The 24,308-nt window shown below is 36.1% G+C and overlaps 2 protein-coding genes across 2 annotated transcripts; both read left to right on the top strand.

Annotated features, from left to right (window-relative positions):
* The first annotated feature begins 800 nt into the window (after positions 1-800).
* Positions 801-11,740, top strand: LOC139971584 (phospholipase B1, membrane-associated-like). Its single transcript, XM_071978198.1, has 13 exons — positions 801-1,016; positions 2,090-2,169; positions 2,636-2,696; positions 3,373-3,431; positions 3,898-3,965; positions 4,468-4,511; positions 5,249-5,357; positions 5,644-5,931; positions 6,688-6,763; positions 7,607-7,711; positions 8,092-8,187; positions 8,795-8,860; positions 9,519-11,740. Exons 1-13 carry the CDS (start codon positions 935-937, stop codon positions 9,651-9,653), a joined length of 1,269 nt encoding a protein of 422 aa, XP_071834299.1. The 5' UTR covers positions 801-934; the 3' UTR covers positions 9,654-11,740.
* A 3,233-nt stretch (positions 11,741-14,973) lies between these two features.
* LOC139971528 (phospholipase B1, membrane-associated-like) lies at positions 14,974-24,308 on the top strand. The gene is made up of 14 exons (XM_071978084.1): positions 14,974-15,273; positions 15,870-15,991; positions 16,377-16,440; positions 16,770-16,828; positions 17,372-17,439; positions 18,109-18,152; positions 18,775-18,883; positions 19,584-19,794; positions 19,968-20,056; positions 20,412-20,475; positions 20,805-20,909; positions 21,272-21,367; positions 21,979-22,047; positions 22,498-24,308. Exons 1-14 carry the CDS (start codon positions 15,207-15,209, stop codon positions 22,642-22,644), a joined length of 1,314 nt encoding a protein of 437 aa, XP_071834185.1. The 5' UTR covers positions 14,974-15,206; the 3' UTR covers positions 22,645-24,308.

The raw sequence follows: 24,308 nt of genomic DNA, 5'->3' as shown, positions 1-24,308 counted from the left end.
TTATTATACTATAATACGCATAACAGTGCTTCGTAAAGGATCAAGTTCATAGTGTAATATTTGTAATGAAAAACAAAAGAGATGATCAAATATTTATTTGGAAACTTCAAGATCAGATCAGCTCTTTATCTTTACGACGTACGGTCATGCGTACACCAACTTCACCGTGACCAAAGTCATGCGGCCTGTGTCTGTTTCATAATTCAGTTATTTAATCACATGCACGGTACGGTACTACTATGGCAACATATGCGAATGGAACGCAAAAAAAGTTTATCGATAGGTACGACTTTTGTACATTACTAAATTATATGATATATCAGATTTTAGATCCACAAAAATTACTCTAGTTTTGACTTTCAGAAACGTCTCACGAACCCCCTGGGATGGACTCACGCACACCATGTTCATGCACCCCAGTTAGGTAACCCCTGAGCTAGAGGATTGAAATATTCCATCTCTTACGGTAATAAAATGCTATGAGGATGTGATTTTGACCAACATATGAAGAACATTTCTATAACTTGTTGCCAACAGAAGATCCCTTCCAGAGAGGAAGCATATCAGTATGAACTTTGACCTCACGAAGTATTACCTTAACTGTTACTCTTCACATTTTACGTCACAACCAGGTCTCTTCAAAAGTGTTAAGAAATCAATAGATATTAAGGCCGATTGTTATAAGAGATGATATACAATGGAGATAAGCAGCTTTTATTTTTATCTGTAATTAGTTTGAATTTGCGATAAAAACTTTGAACCCATTAAAATTAATAGCTACAATTAAAGCAGTAATATAGGACTGAAGCGAGGGGATCCTTTACAAGAGGAATAGCTCATTCAGTGTGTATGTTTGTGTGTGTTATCTCAAGCTACAGGATTCAACAAAAAGGGGAAAACTACAAGAAAACTTTTATATAAACTTAAAGTGAATATGGAAAAGCTTCGTTTGCTCGTGCTTCTTTCCGTTGTAAGTACAGTCCTGTGTGTCGAGCAAGTGGGTAATGCAGACGATAGTAAGTGTATAATTTTCTCTTGTTTGTTAAAAAAATGTATGAAAAAAATTAGATATGGAATGATTTCGAGGCTAAAATTTGAAGGAATTGCTTGAAGAACCACGGATATAATATATCGATGCATATAGAAATAGATGAACAGAATAATGTCTTTCACTATTTAGCATAGTTTTTTCAGCAAATTGAATGCACAATTATTAATTATTCCACATTGCTTATCAATACAAAAGATGATTACAAACATATCTTATACATGGACATGAATGTTTGGTATGCTTCCATCTGTAGATGACGGGGGGTTGATTTCGGTTTCGGGGTCGGGGTCGGGGTTAGGGTTAGGGTAAATAAAGATGGACTAAACATTTTATTTAATCATATAAGAACAGCGTAAAGTTATGATTAGGATCATTTTCAAGTTTGGTTCAGTCTGTAGATCTTCGTTAAACTGGATTTTCATATTCAGTGACTGTTTTTGCTTATAATGTCGTGCTTTTTTGTCTTAATTGCATATCTCTCTTGCATATAAGAGATGGATTGATATAGTAATGAAGTTGATATGCTACCACTCTGAGACAAGCCCATGCATCATGGCTGTATGGATTGACTTGGAGGAAGGAAAGATAAAAATAAACAATAACATCCTCACTTCCGGCTTTGATATTGAAGTAAACTGCTTAAAATATCGGAGAAACTGACAAGACCCTGTAAGTGTCATCTCAATGGAGGTGAAAGTTAGGTTAGCCCACCCCACCCCCATCCCCACCCGCCCCTTAAAAAAAGAAATATATAAACATACGAAAATGTTGCCAAACAATATCCCTGCTTAAACTATTTTATCAATATATTTAAAAGAATATACACTTTACAAGAGGGCCACCCCACATCTTCTCTGCCCCCCCCCCCCCTCGCCACTCTCCACCTCTCTCCACCTCTCTCTCTCTCTCAAACTCCTCTTTATTACATAAGAAAAGCACATGAATTCAAATTAATTAGGTCCCAGAACAATACATAATGTTTATGACGGTTTCATGTACCTTGTTTACTGTACGAGATTTCATAATTGTACTTTACAGATGTTTGGCCAACGTTCCTTAAGTTTCTAGGTATCCTTGACGAGGTTTCTCCGAGAGACGAACCATGCCGTCTGGAATATGTAAGCATCAACTTTCTTCAACCACAAAAACTACAAAAGTGAAGAGAAAAAAAACATGGAACAACAATAAATATATCAAATATTTCCTGAAATCTATAATTTCATATCATACTGGCTATAATACAACTAAAGTATATATTACACTTGATACCAAGTACACGGTTCTCGTTTTGTGTATGAATACGTCACATGCATAATATAGTGTTTGTCATAAATATTATTTTGAACATTTTTCTCTTCTTTAAAGTACAGATACATCAGCTAGCAAATGTAGCTTGCTTATTTTTAGACAATGTTAACTGGTACAAACTAGACTGATCCTACAATTTCTCTCTTATAGGGCATGCATACAAAATGACTTTACGAATATAACGATATTCTCATGCATAATTTTTTTCTTACGTGGAAGCAAAAGCTATTTCATTAATATCGTCTTGGATTTTGTTTATTTGTGCGTATTTTTCAGGAACATCCTTACACATTTGAATGTGACGTGGACAGTACGTCTGGGCCACCTGCAACATCAGGTATGTCGTACCTCAGCTAAGTAACGAAAAGTAGTGAACAGTTTATGTATAAATGATTGCTCCTCCATGCAAACGAAATATTCTTACACATTCACTTATCGGGAGCTACAAATACGTGAAGGCTTTGAAGTTGGGAATTACTCTTAACAAATTGATGTAAGTGCATTACCGATGCAGGCCATACAGGCTTGTTTCGGTACACATGACATAGACCCACCTTGTTGAGACAGTCCAACTCCTTTAGAACACCTATTCGTTACCTACATGTCACCCTTTCACAGCACTACCCACGAGTATAGAAAGAATATCCTGTTTTTTTCTTATTCGATAAAGGTTTGGAGATGGTTTGATTAATTTAAAGATTGAGATGCCAAGTATCACACAGAGTGGTACAAATGTGTCCTACATGGCTACATTTACTCCATACTATTTATCGTTGCAATGTTTCGTTCATGCATCCATGACGCTATCGCTGTAGTTGTACAAGCCCCTATAACAACTGATAAAAATTCTGTCTGGTGTCGTACCAATCCAGCAGTTCAGTAGCGTTGCAACTGAATCGGTATATAACTAGATCATTCTATCCACCAATAGCAATTAGTTGACAGTAACTGCCTACTTTCTGCTTTAAAGAAGTCAAAATGATAACGGTACAATGGTTATTATTTCTTTAAAGTTCACGAACTGCGTCCACATGATATATCTATCGTCGGTGCAATGGGAGATTCCTTAACGGTGAGTAAAATACGGAGATTAGACTTCTTCGTTTTCGTCTGCTTCTCGCTTTTCAGTTTTTGTTTTATACTATCCTTACATATCTTAAAAATCCCTTTACCTGGCTTTTTACGCGACTGTATGTCATATGAGTGTCATAGTCTTATGGCTTCGAAATAGTACCCTCCCGTACCCCCTCCCAACAAATTTGAACCTTCCTAATAGTTCAAAAGTTTCGGAATCTTTTATGTTAATTTAATGGATTTGTTCGAGGAAAGTGCGTGCTATGAGGTTAATGCAATAACCATAACCAACACTTTTGTTAACAGTGCCTCGTCTACAAGAATATGTTGTAAACACCATAAAATTTCGGCAGTTGCTCATCACCACTTTTTAATGTAACCAGAGGAGTTTTTTAGTCCATTAGTCAGACACCTTCCTTCTCATTCAATTTTCATACATCCCCCTTGTTTTAATATGCTGATAGGCTGCTTTCGGTGCAGATGCGTGTACTTTGGATGAAATGGTAGGAGAATACAGAGGGCGCTCTTGGCCGTACGTATAGTTCTATGTTACTTTAACTTTTAACTTGTTCTTTACCTTGAACCTGTCTACACACTATACTCACGAAATGTTATTTAAATGTTATATTGTATTGTAAAAAAAAGAAATAGCTATTTAGTATAGTCTATGTTTGAAGGACATTTCTTTAGAAGTACTGAACTGGTAATAATTATGCACATGCAATTTTAATCTTCGTTCTACAAATTTATAATTTGCCAAACTTTCGTTCTCACCTACAACATAATATAAAAAAATTGACCACGAAAACTGTATTTAAATATAGCTAACAACAAACTGTATAGACTATACACGATTTAATTATATGTGTATCCATGTCACGTGGATACTGTGCCAACCAGTATCACACTGTACCACAATATGAACGATAAATCATACGTAAGCTCTTAACCGTTGAAAAGGTATACTGGTATCGTGTTAATAAAGTGTTTTTTTTTAAATTTATTACATGAGCCAATATGTTTGTGTTCTTCAGAATCGGTGGGGATCTAACAATTGAGGAAGTATCGACACTTCCAAGTAAGTTTTACTTCTGTTTTCAACTGTTGCTGTTTTGCGTTGAGTTAAAACAGTATTGGTCCACAGAGTATATACGTCGTAGAGAAAATGGACGCCTATGTAGTCCAACACTATACCATCCTCGTCTTCTATCAAAGAAGGCATTTTTTCTCACTGTACAAATGCGTCTTCCGGGGTGACAAGTTTAATATTATGGTGGATGCAGTACTTTTGGAAGAGCGTTGGGTGGGGTAGGGGTTCGCAGGTAATATGCCTGTTGTGACACATGTTCGCCCTGGATGGTCGATGGCACTACAAGTGTCGTTATTTACGATTTACAATTTCAAAATGTATTTATTTGAAGAACAAACGTAGCACAGAGTATTGGCAGAAGATACCTTATATGCCTTTCAATGACGAAGTAAAAATTGTGCTCTGAACTAACATGTCTTGTGGACTGTTGGTATTCATCAAAATCATTGATGACATGCCGATACAATAAAGGGTCGTCCGTATGGGGAGGGTCAGCTCGTCCCTATACTTTTCTCACTTATGGCATATTACTATAACTTCCGGGAGAGGAGGGGCTTGTTGAGAGAAGACTTTTGTCAGTACGTTTATTATATCGATAATCCGAAGCTGCAACATTCCACAAGATTTTCAAGACGAATTTCCCTAACCCTGATACCCCTTTTCAGCATAAGTCAGAGACTTCTTGCAACAGAGTGCAATATTTCATCTTCATTCTTTTATTTAAGATATTCTCAAGAAGTACAATCCTAACCTGATGGGATATTCCATCGGTATATCGGGATACAATTCGGAAGAATCAGCGTTTAATACTGGCATCAGTGGAGCAAGATCTGAGTGAGCAAATAAAATTCTTCTTTTTTCAGTTTAGCAGTGCTTTTCTTCCTTGAGTTCTGCTCGTTTTATTTATATATGTAACTACTTTAACTCATATAATCCTTCATGAAGCAACATTTAGTTACTTCGGTCACCTTAATTCCTACTCTGTAGACTTCAGCTGTAAACCTTAACCCTGTAAAACTCTCAAAATTGTAAAGTGTGAAAATATTATATGTAGTTTGGTTAGGCTGTCAAACTTCCGTATTAATTATTCGTTAGTAAAGTCCTCCATCTTGTTCAACAGACACATGACAATTATGACAGAGGAAATGATACGGAGAATGAAAGCACATCCAGAAGTTAACTACGAGGCAGATTGGAAGCTTGTAACAGCTTTTATCGGCGGCAACGATCTTTGTCAATACTGCTACAATTTCCACAAGTATTCCGCTGAACAGTATGTGGAGAACATAAAACAAGCTCTAGACATCCTGCACAAGGAGATGCCAAGAACTATTGTGAATGTGATGGGGATTCTAAGAGTTACAGATGTTGATCATCTCAGTAGTCTCAAGTGTGATGCAATTCATATGTAAGTTACGCAGTAGTGTTGTGACCTTAGATTCACAGATGCCTCAGTCCGCATGGACAGTGACGCGTCGAGAGCCTGGGCGGACACCGGGAACAATAATGTAACGTGCTCTTTTAGCTAACCCTCTCCTGAATTAACATCTGCCTTTACGTCCCTGATGTCGTTCTGATTCTTCTTCATCCAGGATTAAAAGATTTAATCAAGAAAATATATTGACACTCATGGCTTCTGAGAATATTAGTAAAGTTCTTGCACAGTCAATAGAAACATAACTGAATGCTTAAATAAGGGTTGTGTGTCTCTAACAGCAAATTTCATATCAGTAAAATGTTTTCTCTTTGTTCTGACGTATAAGAACTTCTCCTTTCTATATGAGATATAACCTGGGATTGTTTGGGAGGGGTTTGAAGAGAAAAGACGTCTCTTTCGCTATAACAGCCATCGCTTACTTTGGTGAAGAGGTATACAAAAAAAAAATGGTGCAATGATTCATAAGCGTTATCGTCATGGACATGCATTTAATGATCTTCTCTTTTCGACTGTTTCAGTTAATTTATTTTAGATTGATGAAAATGCAGCAACAAAACATAGAAATGAACACAAAAGACAACAATTACAGTAGTTATACCAGGTCCTCCCATATACCGCCTATTTGCGGGCAGTGCGTTTCCTAGAATACAGTTGGTCGTTACCATGCATAGTTGTTATCACGTGTGAACTAATTTAAACTCTACTATTTGTTTCCCTTCTCTTTAGTCTTGCTTGCGGTTGCGCGACGTTCCAACAAGGTGATAAATATGCTGAACTTCTCCAATTGATAGAGGATTACCAGGTACCGTTCATTTTTATCTCATCAGTGAAAATTATCTCGCTTTATTACAGACATAAAAAAAAATATGTCTATAGACATCCGTCAGTGAGTATTGAATCTCGCCGATAGATGAGAGTAACGATTGCAGTTAGACAGGCACCAAGATCTGGGTTTCTTTTTCTTCAAACGATACAACATAAAAAAGAGACTCATATATTGAAATTTCACACAGTAAATATACGTATGGTAAATTACGATTGAAAGCTATACTGGGAAACTACAACTGAGAGCAACGAATCAAATGACTTCAAAATATAATAATGAACGTTATATGTTCTGTTTGTAGGGCTAAGTATGGATGTAACACGACAGATCTACAAACATTATGTAATGTACGCCAGACTTTACTTTTCCGCACTTCATATTGTTCCGAACGGTTATTGTATCGGCACTTTTGTCGGTGGGGTTGGGGAGAGGGGTCAGAGTGGCGGGTTGGGGTGGGAAGGAGGCGTGTGTATGCTCATCATTATAACATACAAAGTGTTTTAGGAGTTTCTCTAAAAGCTGTCATATCAAATGCGCATACAATGTTTTATCTAAAAGCGGGCTTATCAGCACGAGTTAACACATTCTGGAGTAGTGTAGGTTATAGTGTACGTATTTAGATCTTTAGCCTATGTCTATACTCAGCACGAGTTAACACGTTATGAAAGTAGTGTAGGTTATAGTGTACGTACTTAGATTGTTAGCCTAGGTCTGCTCAGCACAGGTTAACACGTTATGAAGAAGTGTAGTTTATGGTGTATGTACTTGTTTAATTGTGTTGAAGCATCCCATTTTTCTTTGTACTTTCTTCTTGGACAGACCTTGCTGGAGGATTTGATAATGAGTGGTCGATACGATACGAAGGATGATTTCACTGTTGTTTATCAGCCATACCTAACGAAAACAAGGTTCCCTCTATTACCTGTAAGTATTATCAACTAAAAAAAACAACAACAAAAGAATATGAAAATAGATTCATATAATTCAATATCAGTGAGTTTTTTTGACATTTTGTCGTGATGTTAAGAATCCCCCTCTCCCCAACCCCCTCTACCCAGCCTGCCTTAATCTACTGACAGAAGGCTAGAGGAGTACTGTTAGAGCAGACGCTGCGGTCTGAGGAATACATTTTATCATATTATACATAGCCTACAATGAGACATTATAGCTTGTAATTAACTATAAGAACTGGGCAAAAACATTGTAAATTCTATTCGATTGCACATTAACTGTCCCCTATTGCGGTATCTCAGTCAGCGTGTTTTAATAATACTGGTTTTGTTTTCACACGGGTTATTATACAGAACATGGATGCAGATGCGTCTTACTTTGCTCCCGACTGTTTCCACTTTAGCGGGAAGGGTCACGGAACGATGGCTAAGGAGTTATGGAATAATATGGTAAGATATGAGATCGTATAAGCATTGGGCATGCACCGAAACTACCGGCAACGTTTAAAATTAAAGAAAACATAGACTGATTGGAAGACATCGTCTTCATCGTATAGTTCATTCTAATACATCATATCATATGATGTACACAGAGGATCGAGGACTTGAAACTTACGCACTCGACAGCAGGTGGATAGTAAAAACCATTATAGAACTTTCCAGGAAACGAAAACTGGGTAGTTGCTCGGTCTTAGGTTCATTCGTTTTTCTATAGATAGACATTGACATGGTTTTTAATATGCACGGCTTTGCAGTGCTTTGAGTTTGACAATATATATTTGATATATGTATGCATATGTATTGTCAGATTCAAAACACTAGGGGTGCAACGTATATACAGACGTAACACGTACCTTATACCTTTCACAACAGTAGAAGCACTGTGATCGAGTGGTACGGACTTAGATATGTGACACGGGGTACGGAGTTCGATTCCTACTTTCGCCTGATGATTCCCGAAATGACGAGAACCAGTCGTGTGTTGATCTTTTAATAATAAATCTAAATAAAAACTATTTAAATGGTTAAATCTCATTATAAATGATTTTTGTTTCAGCTTGAACCTGTCGGTCAGAAATCTGCCGAATGGGATCCACCAGAAAACATTCAATGCCCAACAAAGGTGAGCGTTGTGCGGGCTTGTTAAATACTTAAAGGCAAATTATCTCTTTAATTAGTTCATATCGCAATAAAATTTGGACCTCTTATTGTAACTCTTAGTTCTTACGTGCGTGAGTGAGTACATTTGAATGAACTGTCACAAAATATCAATATGTGCAGGGGCGTTAATACGGGGGCAAATAACAGGTGCAGCACCACAAGAAATGATTTTCCAAAAACAATGTCAAAAATTGTCGTACGCTCATACTCTGAGCAGAGGAATGAGGTCGTGTCAGACCGACGATTGACGGTTAAATTTTTGTTTTATCGAAAAAATCATGCAAATTGTCGGGAAAAGTCTGCCTTTCTTGTCGAGGAAAGTTTTCTCCATGTTGTTAGGTTGTCACACTCGCCTGGTTTGTAGAGCTGATGACATTTTGTCGAGTGACCCCCTCCCACCCCCCGCCAAACACCCCCCATTCCCCAACCCGTCGCCTATCCCAATCCGCCCCGTCGAGCGAATTAACACAGATACTCCGATTTGAAATGCTGTACAGTAAACCATGTTCAAAAATTACTGTATTAAAGGAGAAATGTTATCTCTAGGTGTCATCGTTACTATTGAACTTAGATTGTAGTTTTATAAATAAATACACTCTTTCGAATTATAATTTTCACAGGAAAATCCCTACATCTACACGAACATGAACAGCGGTCTATCACCCGAAGAGTACGCACCGCTGAAGGCAGACGCCACAACCTTCAGACTCTCTCTCCTCAGTCTGGTGTCGTTAATCCTTGCGTTCCTTCTGTGATCGGATCCTATACCGGTCATCGCGGAAGGTCAAACATACCCTTACAAAGGGGGGGGGGGGGTCCTTGGGGTTCGGACGCAACACCAGAAATGATTTTCTGCCACGAATAAAAACAAAATAAATAAATCAGTATGAATAAACTCACCAACCCTTTTCTATGTTTTTAGATCGTCCAAATCACGTTATATTGACTTTTGGATGAATTCTCCCATTCTTTGTTCAGCAACATTGCCTCCCAGCTTAAATTAACTTCTGCTTTCCGGTTGGCCAAAATTTGGTAACCCGATCTAAAACTATGATCAGGAGGGTCTGGAATACTCTTTTATGTTTGACTTAAAACGATGAATTCAAGAACAAATCACCTCTACCGACCGATTGAGACTAGTTTGAACTACTATTCGTCAAAGTTTGAAAATCAACCACTAATATATTTTTCTTTGTCAGTCATGGATGGCTGTTTATCTTATGTATGGCTGCAGTACGACGGCGGTTGGTATAAATATCTAACTTGGGGAAACTCTTGTATTGAACATATAACTAATTATATAATATTGTAACGCTGTTACTGTAAAGTTGTGGAGCAATTGGTGTTCTGTGTGGACGGTGTGGGACCATTGTGGTAGTTTAAATCCCCTTGGAATTATATAGGGGTTATCTCTCCTGGCATTAAGTAAACCAGTTGTAATTGTTGGCAGATTATGGCTTTTGGGGCTGCTCCTATGGATCGGCATGTGGTATCAGGCTTATCCTGGGATTGTGATGTAACACATGTGATATTTTCTAGGGACACTCATGTGATCACATTCATCTCTGTAAAGGAGTACAATTGTTTAGGGATGGTAGGAAAGCACTATAGTATTTGTAGGCTATATTATGTCTTAAGCTAAGTTATAGGTTAAAGTTCATCATTTGTGTACATGTGGTAGTTCACGTATTGTTAAGGGATTTATATAAAATGCATTACCAGGGAGGGACATAACAGTCTACTCTGGTTGCTGTTGGAAGAAACATTCTTGATGGTAGGCTTCATGGCCACGTAGCCTCAAGTTTGTAAAACACATCCAGTACAAACTATTAACCTTACTATAAGAAGTTTCCTTTTCAATATATCGCTGTTAAAAATACAACCACCTCTCTGGATTTATTTGGTGTTAATCTTCATTCTCTGGCCAATTACAATACTACATCTTAGGCCAAGAACCCTGAATCGGCTGGCTGGCGCTACTCACAGAGGAAAGTGTTACAATATTAAAATATTCGCGGCTACGTCGCTAGTACATTTACTATTCAGTTCCTCATCAAACTATCGGTCGTGTAACCATTTCGTGATATACAAGTCTCTGTTTATAGGTCTTAATGACAGTTGCATAAAAATGTTTGAGTTTTCCGTTGAATGCATGCTGTTACTATTTTGTGTAATAATATAATAAATATAATAATTTAACAGTTAAAATCCAATCATATTATTGGTCAAAGAGGAGTACTAAGAGTATGATGTATATTTTAAGATGTTTTTTGTGTAAATAATGAGATGTGGTAAATTTGAACTCTAAAAGCTTGATCACTTAACCAAAGTTAATAAAATGTTTGTATTAAAATATGGACAATTCTTGAAAATAAATGCTATTTTAAAAATTGCAAAATATCACAACATTTTTGCATCCAAGCACCCTTAATTATACCAAAATTTCCCATCCGTTTAGACACCTCCCCTAGGCCAGCGGTTCATGACTTCAACACTTCGACTCCCCCCACCCCCCCCCCCTCCCCTCTTAAAAAAGCCTTTACGGGCCTACCGTATAAACTATACACGTTATCAAATATATTGTCAGCTGGAAATTGGAATGCTTAATAAGACTGGTATATCAAATACAAGTATAGGCCTACACTAAAAGTAAACATCTCTTGAAATAAACGACAAACAATTTTATATAACCTAGATATAGTACAGTCTGGGCGTTAATTATGCATTTTAGCAAGCTGTTTCGTATGAACTCAACCGGGAATAAATAATAAACGCTTCTGTAAATCACAGATGGATCAGCTTTTAATTGAACATGTACAATATGTTAGTACTGCACCGTTAACAGTAAGTGCACAGTCACGATTGTTGAAAATTCATAATGATATTACCTAACTCATATCAATGTTTTGTTATACTGAACAGACTCAATTGTCTCCTTTATTGTTTCTTATATTCAAATATCACACGTGAAAATCAGTTCTCCCCAATTTGGTTGACTGAACTGCTCAAGTACGGTGTTTTAAGGTTAATTCTGATGTTTGGGTATCACGTCTGTGTCACATGATAAAGCATAAGAATGAAAATAGAAATTACATCTTTCTGAATATTTATTTAATAACAGATATACAATGTCGTATTATTTCTTGCGTGTGATTTGTTAATGCACGTAGTTAGTGTTTCACATTCTGACGACAGCTCCTGGAATGAACAAGATGTTTATCATACGGGTATACATGCAGTCATCTTTATACTAAAACCTTGTGGACAAGAAGACTGATAGCGGCTTATCAAATTATTCTCCCGCCCCCTGCCCCACCCCCACCGCCACCCAACCCCACCCCGCCCCACCACCCACAAACACGCAGAATTTAAAGATACAAGTATACATGGACTTTAATCTTCAGATTTACATTTGCTTCCTTCAATGACTTTCCTATATTTCACGATACATGAGACCAAAAAAAAGTTTAATATGTTTACCCTTTGTCGACGAAGAACCTGATGAAATTGTACTTTCAAGTAATCAGTATCACTAACACTACTCCCCTAACCGCACCCCACCCCACCCCCGTAGAAAAAAATGGATGCCAAAAAATGTGCAAAAAGAACTGAATCCAGGCATAGAGAAGGGTTCGAGTAGATTACTTAATTCAGGGTTTACCTAACTTTATCCCCCCCACGAACCCCTGTTGATGTCAGAGTTGTCCACGAACCCCAACTTTTCGGAGACACGATCTGAGTCATTATTATACTATAATACGCATAACAGTGCTTCGTAAAAGATCAATTTCACAGTGTAATATTGTAATGAAAAAAAAAACAAAAGAGATGATCAAATATTTATTTGGAAACTTCAAGATCAGATCAGCACTTTATCTTCACGACGTACTGTCACGCGTACACCAACTTCACCAAAGTCATGCGGCCTGTTTCTATATATTTCATAATTCAGTTATTTATCACATGCACGGTACGATACTACTATGGCAACATATGCGTATGGAACGCGAAAAGAGTTTATCGATAGGTACGACTTTTGTACATTACTAAATTATATGATATATCAGATTTTAGTTCAACAAAAATACTCTAGTTTTGACTTTCAAAAACGTCTCACGGACCCCCTGGGATGGACTCACGCACCCCCTGTGGGTTAATGCACCCCTGTTAGGGAACCCCTGACTTAAATGTATTAGAAAGAAACAAATATTCGAAGGGCAGCAGGAAAGTAAGTGTTGAATTTGGAGCATAGGGACCATTACTTTACTTATTTACGGTCAATCCTGTTGACATTTAACTTTTAACTCATTTAACAAGTTTGGTACACAGTGTACCAATATCATAGCGTTAATCATTAAAAGTAACGGCATGCTGTATTTATTAGCAACAATTGATAAGGATATATATATAGATAGGTCTATGGGGAGCAATTAAACCAGCATCCTCCGCCGAAAATACAGTTTGAACTCTCTTTACCCCTTTCAAATTGTTTAAATTCGAGGGTATCTGTCGGAGGGTTGGGGTTGAGTCGGGTGGGGTGGGGAAGTGCTTTTATAATTCCATGTTCTATTTATACGTTCATGTTGATAACAATGTCCAACTATATGATTTAACGGGGTTTCCATGCCATGTATGTGAATAAAAAATATAACCAACAATTTTGAATTGCTTTATATTAAGCGAATAAACTTGACATCCCATGTACAAAATATTAATGTCGGAAATGTGCAAGGTCAGAGTCGATGAATTTTATCTTTATCTAAATTATACAGCGCATTACGGTTGATCGGTGCATAGCAAACATTATAAGTAGCCTAAGTCATAAGATCCCATATCCAGCTAGTATCAACTATAAGATTAAAGAATTAAGCCCTACATAATATAAACTGTATATAAATATATAAATACATTTTGATGTACGTGTGGAAACGGAGAGTCTAAGCAATCATTGTCTATAATCGTTACTATATTTAGCAGGTAAACGAACTTTGTGAAATTTCAAGGCAATCATCGCACGAAGTAAGTAAACGAACTCTTTGAAATTGCCAAACTATAGATAACCTTTGTTCTTTTCATCTTCATATTCTTTTTAATACTTGACAAATTTAAAATACAAAGTATAACGAAATATCATGTGATAATATACTCGAGCTATTTTTAATAACGACATGCCTACTGATGTTAAAACGACGGTGTCTCGGTCTTCTAGTAATTTGGTGTCTTTGTCTTTGCTTCGTGCTTCTTCTGGCTTTCTTTCCTTTTATCAATTCTTTTTGCCCGTTTTTTCATCCTGTCTTGTCTAGGATGAAACTTACTTAACAATGATATATATATATATATATATATATATATATATATATATATATATTACACGATGTGTCACTTCTGGTCGAAAAAGTGCTCGATACACAGGGTAGAGCTTTATTTATCACAAAATTGGTGGATCTATCTTGTTTCACGCCGTAGCGATCTTCATGCAAGTCGCTACGCTATATATATCATCATCAATAATATCATATATATATATATATATATATATATATATATATATATATATATATATATATATATATATATATATATAAAGGATTGTCATTTGTTTTAGTTGAGTTGTCAACAGACATTGTTGGACTGCGTGTGATTGATACAGTCCCCCTCCCTTCCCCCTATCCACACCCCTCACACTTTCAGCAACCCACGTTCACCTGCCACCCTGATCGATAAGTGACGATTCGTTATCATCTTAACTTTAAGGGAAATAAATAGAGGGCGGAACTTTTAACGTCTCAATATACAGGACGTCTCGGTATAATATAAAGGCCCAATATATATTTTTTTCATAGCAATTTTTTTTTTTTTTTTAATAATTGAAACGATAGGTGAAAGATCGCGTGTTCAAGGAGGTAAAGTGCAGATAAACTCTGCGAAAATCACCTTAAAAGTTTAGATAAGAAGAAACGTTTACTAATCTTTAATTACAATTGGGTGTAATTGATAGGGAGACGTTGTTTACACTATACTCTAGTTGATGCTACTAATGGTGTGTTCTTTACCTCTGTGTGATAAACGATCGTTCAGCGTTAGATATGTGCAAAACGATATTTTATCTGATCCTTTCTGTTTGAAAACTGGGATCTATATTAGCATAGCGTAGGTAGGCCGAGGGTCAACCTATCTTTGTTATTCAACACGAAATACACGTTATTGGAACGAGTTACAAATCTGACAGTTAGTAACATTATTTGGGAAGTTTTCCTTCGAGAATTAAAGGCAAATTAAAAACAAAATTAACAAGAGAAAAGGGTAAAATGAAGATTCTTCTGTCATTCGTCGTGATCTGTTTTGTTGGTGTTATAAATGGTCAAGGTTATGACGGTAAGAGACTATAAAAGTTTATATTTCATATCTTTTATAATTTATACTTGATAAAAGTCTAAGTAATGTTTCTCATTCGTTTCCATTCGGATGAGTTGCTTTTCTATACGTCCTTGCATCGTTTCGAGACAAAACCAAATATTTCTGAACAATATGAAAGAAACAGTATATGGATTAGGCTAAGCTCTTCAATATACAGTATACAGTTCTGAAGTAAATCAGATTTGATGGAAAATATTCATACAAATTAAGGATGTATTATCTGCAGTTTTATCCGTTTTTTATCCGTTTTTATCCGTTTTAACCGTTTTATCCATTTGCGAAATTGTACTATCATTTCACGTTTACCATTTTCACGTTGATGTGGCACATGAGTTACTATATAGACCAACTACCATGTATATACATATAGTATACAGTACAGTGTATAGTTCACCAATTATCTGAACTATACAGATGAGTACGTTTCATGTGTAATGATGTTTATTAACGAAACGATTACATAACCAATATTTAATTAAATGTCTTTTGTTTCTATAACTCTAAAGCATAATATCAAGCCACGTATAATTGTTCCTTTGACTATTATTTATTAGTAAAATATATCGGTGAATATTTGGATCTGGTTCAACCAGCTGAGAACGAAACTACCGGCCCTTTGCAAGGCTTCTTAGAGAGACTTCCGGGATACGAGTGCTCACAAGAGCCAACCTGGCCGGTAAGCAAATTTGTTCTTACAGGGGATACCTTGCTGTTACTTTTATTGTTGTTGTTATTGTGGTTGTGGAGTTCCTCTCAAACAGTATGAACAATTAACATATCTGAATGAAAATGGAAGTTGCTACTATCCATCCTGTGGTGAAAAGGCTATGTATCAATCACGCCTCCAAGTATATCTTTTCCAGTATTTCAGTCGACACGTCGAGTATCAAATAAAGCGCTTTTTAAAAATAACTTTTAATATATTTATGTTTATGGTTTACTTTACTTTGTTTTGATTTTGTACAAACTGATTACGAAACAAATCAAGTTTGTTTCATTCTCCTTTATTTTATCTTTATTTGATCAGAAAGCAACTTAAATTCTTTGGTTTCTTGATACAGGGTGAAACGAGATTCTCCTTTCCATGCATTCCCATGAAAAGATCTGCGACAAAGCCAACTTCAGGTATATGATTTTTAAAGGAAGGTGGGTTGGGCTGCTGGTTCAGGACTTACGTCTGGCAGATGCCCCGAGTGGGGGGGGGGGTGGTAGTGATGAAGTACAAAGTTAGAACCGTTATTTTACATTTGTTTTAATTCTTAAATTTCGGGTCATTGTTCTGAAGCGAGATAACCTTAGCAATTATATTTCTAATAGTTAAAACCAAACAGATCATAATTCAAATTCATTACAGAATAGTTCTATTATAGCATCATTTTAGCATAATAGCAATTAATGTTCCTGTGCTATTCTTCTAATTATTGCGTGTTGTTGTATTTTTGTTGTTTATTTAGTCCACTACCTTCGTCCCAGTGATGTTGACGTTATTGGTGCCCTTGGTGATTCTTTGTCGGTACGTATATAGTTTTCATTCCTGCAGCAAGCCTAATGTTACAACCTATTACACTATATCCCTATTGTTGACTATAACTTCATGTTTGTGTGTCTTCCTGTTTGTATAACTATTGTTCCTTCTGCTTGTTTGTTCAGTTCAATCTATTTTAAAGTGTTCATGGGGGTCTTCTTGATTGTTTCCATAGTCCATGACTGTTTATTATTAATCCATCTCTGTCCCATCCATACCCCAAAAATACTAAGCATCTGTTTTACCCCTTAAACGTTCAGTCAATGTTAAGTGAGTCCCTCCTCAAATTGTGAGCATGATTTTTCATCCTGACATGACATAATTATTATGTAATAATAAATAATTTACTAAACATTAACAATTACTTTAACATCCTGAGTGTCCTATGCTCCTACGAGTTATTTGGGTTGAGGACGCAGACGATACCGATAACCACGTGACTTAAAATTTCTTCCATTTCCTTAATGTAATTAATAATCCTAGCACAGCCACGGACATATCAGCAATGAAATGTTCCTTCTTATTTTACAGTCGGCCAACGGCGCTGATGCCTGTTTCTTACCTGAACTTGCCTATATGTACAGAGGGAGATGTTTCAGGTAAGAATATAGAGAAAGAGGCCCAGGGTTCAAATCCCGGTGCGAGTTTCGAAGTTTTTTCAGATTCAGATTCAGATTCAGATTCTCTTTATTGCATCCCAAGCTGGGCAATTGATTGCTCACAATATAAAACATACATACAGTACATAAAATACACACAAAATATAACAGACTCTCAAATACTAAGACATAGGACTTAAAACAAAGCTGGCAAGATATGTAAAAACGGTACAATACAAAATACAGTAAAACAGCACCAGAGATACTTGTGAAACATTGGATTGCGCAATGAGCAAGATTACTGACCTAACGAGTAAAAGATTCATTATGAAGTTTAATACAACGAGGGATAAAGGGGGATTTGTAACGATTCGTAACGGCACGGGGTAGTCTTATCCGCCCACTGCGGGGTATTATTGCACTTTCCAAATTAATGTGTAGAGGGTGGCTACTGTTGTTGAGAACCCCAGCAAGTTTACTTTGAAGGTGAAGATGATATGAGGTGTTCACTGACTGCTGATCTTTTATTATTCTGGCTTTTTCTGAAAATGCTGGCTGTTCAAAATCGGCACATTACTGACCTGCAATATCTGGTAATGACTCACATTTTACATGTCACTTCATATTTGTAAGTTTTAGGTCATAATTTTTTTTTCCATCTACTCACAGCTCTGGAGCTGACGGAGATTTTCATTCCAACCCTACGCTTGCAAGTAAGTTTGCCTCCTACAGAAAAGTCTACACATATGTTAATTTCGCGATATAATGGCACGTCAATCGTATTTGTTTAAGAACAGCTAAGCAGCAAAAGAAAACTTGAGAACAAAACTTAAACTCTAATGAATATTGATCATTCCTGGACTCTATCTATGCTAACAATATCGTATAGTTATGAATGGTTGCTTCAATACTTTGTGTAGATTAAACTGAGAGGAACATCTAATACTATCTACATTACCATGGAGTTCATAATGGAGACAATTGAGTATATTTGCAATGTATTCACCATTTAATTAAAAAAAAAATGTGATTAGAGTGACTAGAGTGCTAAGCTTCTGGAGAGACGTGTAAGTGAGGACCTACTTTGTTCTCATTACATTAAATTTGATATCACAAAATGTACGGTTGTCGAAAAAGTGAAAAGACCTTCATTTTGGACTTGGTTATTGCGCATTTTCATTGGCATTAATTGGGCGTGGTCAATATGAGATTGGGTCCTTTGCAAACTTATTTCCGTATGAGCTATATATTAAAATCCCACTGATACTAATCCGTCGATACAGTGCTCGCTATGATTTAGTTACATTAATGTTATTCTGATGACCTCTTTTCCAGCTATTCTTATGAAATTTAACCCGAATTTGAAAGGTTACAGTCTTCGGACAAACTGGTGGACAGCACCAGAGGCAGGTTTCAATGTAGCAGTTCCCGGGGCAGTTGCGGAGTAAGTTGGAAACTTGGGAGACAAAATAAGCTACAATCAGTTATTACGTATATAGATAATACTTAAAATAGATGGTTTCTGTTCATAAACATATTTAATTTCAGATTTCGAGCATTTTCAACATCGACATGTAAGACTCAGCAAAATAGAAAATTGTATTTATAGGCCATATTTGTTTGTCATCCCAGCTTTGATTGTCAGGATCCTAGTGAATAATGTATGAATGCTCCTTTAAGCTGACGTTCACGATACATTTAAGCCCTTTGTCTAGGTATAGCCTAATTGTTATTGGTGACCTTTTGTTCTTCGTCGATTCATTTGCTCGGTTCCAGATGAGCATAAAGAATATACAATGTCCAAAAGTTGCAAATATGTAGTTGTCTCACCCAAACAGAGGACACGAAATAAAATGATTCCAATAATCCCTCAATGTTCCAAATATGTAGTAGTAATGAATCGGACTGCGCTGATTTTCTTCAAAGTTGGAAAAGTTGTAGCATCTTATAAAGAAAGTGGAACAGTGGTTAACCCTACCCTGTACCCATACCCCTACCCCTAACCCTTCTTCTTTTCCCTTTCATCGAACTGGATGGTCAAATCATCTGCCGTCACCTGATAAGTCCAATACTGAGTCTCACCTTGTGTTTTGTTTATCGAACATTTATATCATCTATGCTTTATTTTGTTCAATTTGATGCAGTGATATGCCAGAGCAAGCACGTGCTATCATAACGAAAATGCAAGAAGACGAATCCGTCGACTTTGAAAACGACTGGAAAGTGGTTACCATCTTCATCGGGGGCAATGACCTTTGTGCTTGGTGCGACTCCAACGGCAATGAGAGGGCTCATCGAACGCCCGAAGCCTTCACGGCATACATCGAAGAGGCAATACAAATCTTATACGATGGGGTAGGTATACTTTATGTTCAGCGTATGGGTGTGTATGTGGGTGTGGGGATGGGGGGGTGTTTGGAACAGTATGTTCTGCATAAACGTATGACGTCACAGGGAATAATGATCAACTTGTATTTTTTTCTTCATTTTCTTTATTTGTTTATTGACTCTTTCTTATTATTTTGCAGATGCCCAGGGTCTTTGTTAATGTCGTTAACGTACTGCAGGTTCATCAAGTATCTAAAATGACGGGTTTCATATGTGACTTTTTCCACAAGTAGGTGCTTTACAGCCTTAAAGACTTTTTAAGTCCTTGACAGGTATTTATTCACAGTGAATTCTCAGACTCGATGCTGAACAAAAGAAGAATATGTCAAAATAATTCTACCAAGCACAACATTTGATTTAAACACACTTGGTTTCAATACGTTTGTTTGTTTGTTTTTCCCTGCAGTCTGCATATAATAATGATATCTTCGACGTAGGCCTATATGTCATATTGGTCATCGGCTTGTTAGAAATGTTGTTGGTGAAAGATAATTTCATATTTAAAATCTCTCCTCCGCATATTGCTTCATGCAACGAATTGTTTTCTTTTTTACCCTTTTTTCTTTCTTTTTCTTGTTTTGCAGTTCTTGGTGTTCTGCTGGAATGAACTTTCCCGAAGAAACCCTAGCACAAACACGGAAATATAACGTATGTACTATAAATCCTTTGGATATGTTTATTGGAAGCACGGGAAGGGTGCAAGTGGATTTTTTTAATATATTGTTTAATCATTATATCTCGTAGAGCGAAAGGTTTTTTTGTTTTTACCTTTCTGAAATTTAATTACGGTGCGTGCTTTATGTTATAACTGCGCCAATTAATTTTTTAAATAAAATAAAAGTAGAACATAACAGTGTAAATTGTATAACGTGTTTTTGGTTCAATTGAGTTCTAATATAAAAGCTTTTCAGATATTTAGGGGAGCCTTTGTTAAAGCAGACTATCTAAATATGTATAATGTCTCCATTTCTACAAAGATTGCTGTTCGTGACATGGTCAACATGAAAAAATTCGAAGGCAGAGAGGATTTCGCTGTCGTCGTCCAGCCGTTCTTAGAAGAAACTGTACTCCCTGTCTTGCCTGTAATTCCACCATCTTGTTTTCACTTTTACACACAAAAACATCAAATTAACGTTTGTTAAATAATTTAATGAAATCACGTCACTTCTTAGAAATATTAGATCACTCCTTCCGGTAACTGAAATTACTTTTGCCCTGAAATAAGTCAAGTAAGATATATGTGGCTAAAGTAAATGGTAATTTCAAGAAACTCGAAAAGTGTTTGATCTTATTATTATCCTTTCTGAATGTTTTCCCTTTTTGTTTGGCAAGAAATAAAATCAGCTTGTGTTCTGATTTATATGATATGCATGTTCCTGACACAATACTACTACTGGACCCTATCGAAAAGTTGACTATTTTATATAATGTTTCTCTTTATCAGAATGGTGATCCTGATTATTCATACTTCGCTCCAGACTGTTTCCATTTTAGCAGTAAAGCTCATGCAGTAGCTGGTAAAGAACTCTGGAATAACATGGTATGATTCGTTCCTGTCTATTTCCTGTCAAATTCCCTACAAGTGTTACTTGGTATGTTCATTTCCTGTCTATTTCCTGTCAAAAGTGGTGTAATATCCCTCACAAGTGTTACTTAGTATGTTTCAATTTCTGTCTATTTCCTGTCAAAGTGTATAATATCCCCTACAAGTGTTACTTGGTATGTTTCATTTCCTGTCTATTTCCTGTCAAACTGTGTAATATCTCCTACAAGTGTTACTTGGTATGTTTCAATACCTGTCTATTTCCTGTCAAAGTGTATAATATCCCCTACAAGTGTTACTTGGTATGTTTCATTTCCTGTCTATTTCCTGTCAAACTGTGTAATATCCCCTACAAGTGTTACATGTTCTGTTTCATTTCCTGTATATTTCCTGTCAAATCTGTGTAATATGCCCAACATTTGTTATATATGTAGACGATAGATTGATAACGTCTGAATTTTCCCTTTTTTATTTCAATTTGGTTGACTTTTATGTGTGTCAATAATCTTTGGAGTTCAATGTTGTCGAATAAAGCTTATATTAAATTTGCAAGCAGGTTTTTTTTAACTTAATAAAAAAACTTTATTTTTTACTTTTTTTTCTTCCAGATGGAAAAAGTTGGTGAAAAGTCAATCGAATGGGATGAAACTGCCACAGACGTTCTGTGCCCTACTGAGGTAATTATCTAGACATGTTGTTAAAAGTATAGTAGATACATATATATGTATATAGATGTGTGTGTGTATGTGTGTATATATATACATCCGCTTAAATATAATGTTTTGAGCAAGAGTGAGCTAAATGTTTACCTAGACGACATAAGATTCCATTCAAAAGGGTGTATACAGAGAACATATTTGACTAGACTTTTCAATTTCTATCTGAATATCTTATGAGGAACAAGTCATATAAAGGACTTAAACCATAATGATCTTTTGCCAGTAGCAGGCTGACAATTGACCTAAATGTATGTACACTTGTCGTGTCAAACCAAACATTCTCATCATTAATGTTAATGTTATTGTTCTCGTACTCTTACACCTATATAGTCGCTTTTGAAAATTTAGAAACAAATATACGTTTTTCTCTTCTAAACAGTTTTTTTTCTCTTCATTTTCCTTTAACAGGAGTTTCCTTACATATACACAAAACTAAATAGCCAAAGTGACTTCGACATCACGCCACCTGGAAGTTTCGCGATCACGATCAAATCTTCAAAACTGTTTACTTTCTTATTAGCTCTACTGCCATTCTCCATGTTTCTTTCTCGTTAATTATCTGTAAAATAAATTACCAATAGTGACCCCGGTGACGTCATCTACCACGTAGAATCACCACTTTCAATGATAACGAGAGTAACACTCTAAAATTAAGGAAATATAGCTGGGAGAAATGATGAGAAGAGAAGATGAGACCTAAATAATTAAATATTCTGAAATATTTAGAGTCTGGAGAACCGATTCCAAAAACTCAGAGGATAATTGTGTGTACAAAATTAATTTGATATTTTGTTGACTATTAAAAGAACACTGCAATCAGTCTAGATTGCATTTCCAAACCACTTATTTTCTTTAAGAAAAGACCCTTTAAACGCCCCTTTGTGGCTCATCAATCAAAGTGGCTGATTTCTTTGTTTAACACACCAACAATAGGGTCAACTCCGCAGAGGCAACACAAAACTCGATTGCAAAACGTTGAAGACTTCATGGCCTCACATGACATGTTTGCAATGCGTTTGCAACTGCGTCAAAGTAATGATGTTGAATGCCATTATTCAATGGTCCACTGTTGTTCAAATATGTTTGAAGACCATAACTTCGTTTGAACAGTTTGGCCAACATTGAGAACTCGACGTAACTATCAATTCAGCCTTAAAGGAGCACTCCAGAGAATTAGCATATGTTGGAAACAATATTACTAGAACACACAATTTTTTTCTTCTTTCTTTGAACCATGACATTTCAGGACTAAAACTCCTCGCATAAAAGTTACCCAGGGCAATTAACAATATATCCTTTATAAGATTTCCATTGTGATCATTCATAAATCATGATGAATATGTTAAAGTTTTTTAACTTAATCCTTCCAGGGAGCTGTCGTCGAGGCACAGCTCGTGGTTATAACAGTGTTCTTTATGTTTAATTATTTATCACATTAGCCACTTTTAACGCCCAGGTTTCAGCTTAATTGGGATGTTTTCAAAGAATAAGTTGAAATTAAAAGCAATTTTATATAAACCATTGTATTTGTTCAATTCCGTGGGGAGTAACTTTAAATCCGTGCTCGAACTGTTCTAGTTTATCTTTCGCACGACACGATAGATACGTTGTTTTTTTTTGTCTATTGTAAAAAGTGTTTTCCATACCTAACGATTTCAAAGTAAAAATCGCGGAACTATAAATTCGACGTTTAAGTTTTAGTTGTCGTAGGAATGTTATATCGAAAACCCCAAAATATGGTTATAACTAAAATGCAATATGCTGATGTTTATTTACAGGAGCCATGAGGACTTGTCCGTCTTATATAATATTTACTATAAAGGAACATTTCAGTTAAATCTCCATTCCGTGTTTTGTTGCTTGACCTAAAAATTTACTACAAATTACACACCTCCAAATAAATGATTAGAAAAACACTATGGCAAACATGGTCTTAAAATATTACAGGCGTAGAGTAGCTTTGAACGTGTGGAAGTAACTGTACTCAGAATAACATTGCTTTACTGGCATTTATTAAATTACAATACCAAATTTCGTGTGATACTCTAATTCTGACTGGAGTGTGCAACTTGATTAGGTTTAAAGGAAATTTCTCTTATTTGTAATAATCAACATGTATTAATTTTTGGTCTTCTCTGTGGAATCTTGCATTGTACATAACAGTATATCAACACACCATAATGATAATGAAATATATAATATCTTCCATTCAATTCATC

This window comes from Apostichopus japonicus, chromosome 8, assembly GCF_037975245.1.
Source record: "Apostichopus japonicus isolate 1M-3 chromosome 8, ASM3797524v1, whole genome shotgun sequence".
Classification (NCBI taxonomy): Eukaryota; Metazoa; Echinodermata; class Holothuroidea; order Aspidochirotida; family Stichopodidae; genus Apostichopus; species Apostichopus japonicus.
The sequence above is the reverse complement of the archived record's forward strand: the minus strand, read 5'-3'. Positions and strand labels throughout refer to the sequence as shown.